At 40.6% G+C, this 5,704-nt stretch overlaps 1 protein-coding gene across 1 annotated transcript in view; it reads right to left on the bottom strand.

Annotated features, from left to right (window-relative positions):
• Nucleotides 1–821: 821 nt before the first annotated feature.
• The window catches only part of LOC102829478 (collectin-10-like), a 63,134-nt gene continuing 58,251 nt past the window's right edge, over nucleotides 822–5,704 (bottom strand). The window contains exons 5-6 of the mRNA XM_006830829.1: nucleotides 3,112–3,207; nucleotides 822–916 (exon numbers count right to left, since the gene is read on the bottom strand). Coding sequence (XP_006830892.1) covers nucleotides 822–916; nucleotides 3,112–3,207 — 191 coding nt within the window. The remainder of the gene's footprint in view (nucleotides 917–3,111; nucleotides 3,208–5,704) is intronic.

Raw genomic sequence — 5,704 nt, 5'->3', positions numbered from 1 at the left:
GCAGCCCGATTCGTAACCACTATGCTACCAGAGCTCCTTTTGTAGGCCCATAAGCATGGTCTTTTTTTCTCCCGCCTTTGTGTCTGCATGCCTGGTAGGTCTGCTTACTGATTCTCTACCTTGAAATTTCCACTTGTCCTTTAGATCCAATGCTTCTGAACAGAAATGGGCTGGGGGAGGGGGTGGAGAAGGGTGGGGAGGGGGAGTCCTTTATGCTCATCGTATTCATCCCCATTGCCTCTCTACTTCCTCCTTTATTGTTGTTGTTAAGTGCCTTCAAGTTGGTTCCAATTCATAGCAACCCTGTATAGGGTTTCTGAGAAGCAGCTGGTGAATTTGAACTGCCGATCTTGCAGTTCAAACCCAACTTTGTGGTCTAGTGCATTATCCCACAGAGCCACACCAAGACTCCTTCATGGCAAGTCACTATCATATTTTAATCGAATCCTTTTCTTCTCCTAATAAACTATGTGCATCTTGAGGAAAATGATTGTATTATTTCTACATTGTAACCTTAATTTACATCTCAGGGAATGCTAAAAGCTTATTGATAATATAGAACTTTATCCACTGTGAATCCAAATTCCAGCTGTACATATGTATATAGATCAAGATCATCTCCATAGCGCCCAGGTGCCTAAGGGAGACTGAGTTCCTGAGTTAGCTTCAGGACAGAGTTGGAGACTCAGAATCAGTCTGAGTGCCCACTATGGGATCTATGTATTGAGTTTTAGAGCTACTACATAGACATTTTAATTAAGTGGACAATTTTAATTAAATTCACAAAGAAATCTGGTCTTGGATCACTAAAATGTTAGGAACTATTGCTCCATGTTAAACCTTCTAGGGTTTAATTTATTGATGACAGTCTGAGTCATTTCAGAAAACACATCTTCAGTATGGACCCGAATGAGAGCTGTAATTAGGGAGCTAATAACATCAAATGGTCTTAGAAATGATGGTGAACACAAGATGGCATCTGTGTCCTTCCAAAAATGAACAGCAACTATATATAGCTAGATTACAATACATGGAAGTGCAACAGTATGAAGCCAATTACAACTAGCTACAAGAACTTCTTGATTCCTACTGTCCCAGAACACACACAAGCTCTTTTCACTTTGAGGGTTTGGGGAAAACAGACAAGTGACTAATACAGGGTAGTGACAAAATGTAGAGAAACATATAGAGTTCCTACTGCCTTGTATTGTGGATAGAAAAATCAAAGACATGTGCATTCAAGTCCTTGCTCCAATGCTCATAAACTCTGTATCTGGGCAAGTTAATCTCTCTAAACTTCAGTATAATCATAGCTTCTACATCCTAGAAAGAAAGTACAGTAGACTCTTGTTACTATGTTTTCACTGACACTGAATGAGCAAATAGTAAATGTTGCTCTTGGAGCAATGGATTAGGTTCCCATAATCCTCTGGCTACAGTATTTTTATCAGCCAATTATTATACAAGTATAACTGTTTATTGTATGTATTCTTGTTTAAAGAAAGGTTATTTACCATATATTGCTGCTTTATTAACAGAGAGTTCATGGCCAACAGCATTGTAACTCATACCTAATCTCTCCATGGAGTCCTGGTGTGGCACTGTGGGTTAATGCGTCAGACTGCTAAGCTGTTTGAACTGCAAGGTCGGCGGTTCAAGCTCACCAGCTGCTCCTCGGAAACCCTATACAGGGTCGCTATGGGTCGGCACCGACTCGACGGCACTTCACAACAACAACAACAATCTCTCCATGTGTCACTTCACAACCTTAGGAACACTACACAGCACTTCAACATTATGCTTTGGGGCCACCAACCAAAAACTGTAAAAATGTGAAAAATGCAAAAAGCAGCAAAATGCACTACGTAGACTGTGGAACAGATAGCTGTTTGTAGTAGGAGAACTCAAACAAGAAGGCAGACTTTCACCTTGTTCAGCTAGGAATGTATGTGCTTGGCAACACGAATTTTTCACTCTCCATGTATGTCCATGAGTGGCCACAGAAGTATCTTAAGTACTGATTTTGGGTTTACAAATGAACAGTAGCAAGTAGGTGAATTCACAAATACAGAACCTGTGAACAATGCGGAATGGCTGTATTCTGAAAATTCAGTGAGATAAAGTAAGGACTTGAGCACCATTCTAAGTGCTTGGGGGACTGTTTTTATTATGTGTACATTCTGAAATGCTAGTTCGGTGTGACTCTTGCCTTGCCTTTTTAAGGCACAGCTCACCAAACTTTGCTCTGTTTTCCATTCCTCTCTTTCTGGCAGTGCACATATAATCAAACGAACAAACAAATCCATTGCCCTTGAGTTAATTCCACCTCATAGTGACCCTATGGATTCCTGGTGTGGCGTTGTGGATTAATGCACTGGACTGCAAAATTGATTTGAACCGAAAGGTCGGTAGTTCAAGCTCACCAGTTGCTGCTCAGAAACCCTATGTAGTAGACTCACTACAGGTCGGAACCAACTCAACGGCACTTCACAACAACAACACAATGACTCTAGAGAACACTCTAGAACAGGTCCATTGTATTTCCAAAATTATAATCTCTGTGAGAGCAGACTGCCACATCATTCTCCTGAGGTGCAGATGATGGGTTTGAACCACCAACCTATCAGTTAACAGTTGAGTGCTTACTCGCTGTGTCACCTTTGTACTTTAATAAACCCACTGTTTCTGAGTTGATTCCAACTCATAGACATCCTGTAGGAAAAAGTAGAACTACTCTTTAGTAGGACTTCTAAGATTGTCATCTTCACTGGAGCAGACAGTCTTGTCTTTCTCCCATGGAGAGACTGGTGGGTTTGAACCAATTACCTTGAAGTTAGGAACCCAGCACTTAACCCACTATACCACCAGGACTCACATAAGAGTACACTCCAGGACTCACATAATAGTACTCACATAATAGTACACTGTAAAGAGCAACCCTGAAGTATCTGGAGTCTAAGAAGTTGTATTTTGAGAAACCTTTAAACTGATGACATTATTTCAATAGCTTTTGCCTAAGTCAGAGTATTTCTTGTTAAGGATGCTGGAAACCTAGTGTTGAAAGACACCAAAGAGACAGACATATAGCCCAAAGAAAACTAAGATGCTCACCATTCTTGACGAACTTCATAGATGTCTTTAGTCTAGCAACACTAATATCTAATTGTCCAACAACCTTTCGGTATCTTCCACAATCACAGACAGTACCTTTTAAATAATAAAAGTTATTAATTTATGATGAAATGCAGACACACCACTTTAAAAAAGCATTTGCGTTTTTCCCCACATACTGCTTTTATCTAGTCTTGCTATGTCTATGAATGGCTCTACTTTTTCTTTTTATTTGCATTTTCTTTAGGAATTCAGAAAATACCTTAGCTATTTTGAACGAAATAAAAGAAAATTCTAAACCAGATTTTTAACATGAAGAGTAAATATGACAAAGCACTGTATATACCTGACAACCACTTGGGATTTTTGTTGAACACAGAACTTGTCTGCCCAATCTCAGAACACAATCATGACTGTTTTCTTCAAACAGATTTCTATGCAATCTTCATTGTTCGCTGCTCTCTCAACCCTCCTAAAAAGGAGAAAGCTGACATGATGTCAGTCAAATGCTAACTCTGATTATCCATTAGAAGTACAGCTTGTATGATTCAAGTGCTAAATTCAAATCCTTTGAATAGATCCAATTTATAATGCCAATCACTTGCTATTTGTCCAATCTATGGATTAACTAGGCTGTTACTTAGTTCATTCTACCTCCCTTTGTTTACTGCCTTTCGAACTACCTACTGACATTGATGTGACTGAGGAGGATGACAGGAAATCCTAACGTCCCTCTCCTTTCCTATTTAGTAGCTACTTTATGCAAATAAAACAGAAGCAAAAAATACTTCTGTTTGCTTTTGTCTTTGATAATGTGAAAAGTAAAGATAATTTCATTAGCCCATAAATAAATGAGTCAACGTCTTTATTTACCCATAACGGTTAATGCACAAGACTGCAAAGCCTTTGAACTGTAAGGTCGGCAGTTTAAGCTCACCAGCTGCTCCTCAGAAACCCTATACAGGGTCACTGTGGGTCAGAAATGACTCAACATCACTTAACAACAAACAACCAGTTGTGAAATCCAGCTCATGCTGAACCCATATGCGCGATAGGGTATTCAATGACTGATTTTTTGGAAGTAAATCACCAGGCACTCTGGGTAGACTCCAACCTCCAACCTTTGAGTTAGCAGCAGAGCACCATTTGTGCCACCTCAGAACTCCTAAGGAGCTCTTGTAGTGTAGTGCTTACTAGTCAGGCTGCTAACCTCAAAGTCAGCAGTTCAAAACTACCAGCCATTTTTACAGGAGAAAGATGAGGCTTTTTGCTCCCATAAAGATATACAGCCTTGGAAACCCTAAGCAGGGTCGCTATGAGTCGGGACGACTCCACAGCACACCACCACCACTACCAGGAACTAATTCATTTATCAACCACAGTTTAAAATTAGCAATTTAAAACAGTCATTTGAATTAATCTCCACTCCACCCCTATGGATAGAAACAACTAAAATTACCCCACATCAATATGCGTCTTTCACTGCATGTATCACTGGAAATAACACTTATTTTCAGTACTCAGGGAGAATTTCCAAGGCTATTAAAATCAAGTTCTGTGATTCTGGGAAAAGTTCAGGATCCGGCTGGTTTGCCCCGAGCAAACTGCTGGCCTGTATTTGGTTGAGGTGCTGATGGAATGTAAGGCATGCTGATGCAGGCTCTGTGGCTGGGGCCCACGTGGGCTTTCTCTGGGGACAGAAGAATGAGGGCTACTTCCTCATGTGCTTGTGTTTGATTCCTCACAGTAAGCATGATGGGATGGAACATGCCATCACCCTGTTCACCAGGGCTTGGAAAGTCACTGGTGTCTGAAGAGGAAAGTTCCCTCTTCCCTTTGGATTAGTAAATTAGCCTGAGGAATACAAGATTAAGCACACTGAAAGGACTCTTGTTTTAAATCAAATATATAGGTACACCAGTAAGAGTTGTGGTGGAGTCTGTTTTGACTCATGGCCACCTCATGTGCGTCAGAGTAGACTGTGCTTCCTGAAGCTTTCTTTCTTTTTATTCTAAACTTTTTATTGTGAATTGAGTGAAGGTTTGCGGAATAGATCATGAGTTTTATATTTAGCAAGTACACTTTGTTTCATCTCACTGATTGCAACCCCCTCAACGGAACATCACTTATCCCACGTCCTCCCTGTGTCTCTGTTTCGATTTCTCCTTCTTTCCCAACTCTTCTGAATGTTGCCCATAGGTAAATACTGTCTTTTGATCTCAAATGGTTGATCATTCTAAGGTGTGTTGTTGTTGTTGTTGTTAAGTACCGTGGAGTCGGTTCCGACTCATAGTGACCTTGTACAGGGTTTCCGAGGCTGCAAATCTTTACGGGAGCAGAAATTCTCGTCTTTCTCTCGTGGAACAGCTGGTAGTTTTGAACTGTCGACTTTAAGGTTAGCAGCCTGATTTGTAACCACTATGTTACCAGAGCTCCTTCTAGGGTGTGTCGACCTCACTAATGTTGTTACCTCCCTCATACCTATCTACTGCTTAGCTAAAACTTGAGTCCTGGGGGTGAATTCAGTTCCAGACCTGAATGGTAACAAAGGGTCATAGGCTCTATGTGAAAAGTAAATGGGTCTTTTTTCATT

This window comes from Chrysochloris asiatica, unplaced genomic scaffold (genome assembly GCF_000296735.1).
Source record: "Chrysochloris asiatica unplaced genomic scaffold, ChrAsi1.0 scaffold00001, whole genome shotgun sequence".
Taxonomy (NCBI): Eukaryota; Metazoa; Chordata; class Mammalia; order Afrosoricida; family Chrysochloridae; genus Chrysochloris; species Chrysochloris asiatica.
The sequence above is the reverse complement of the archived record's forward strand: the minus strand, read 5'-3'. Positions and strand labels throughout refer to the sequence as shown.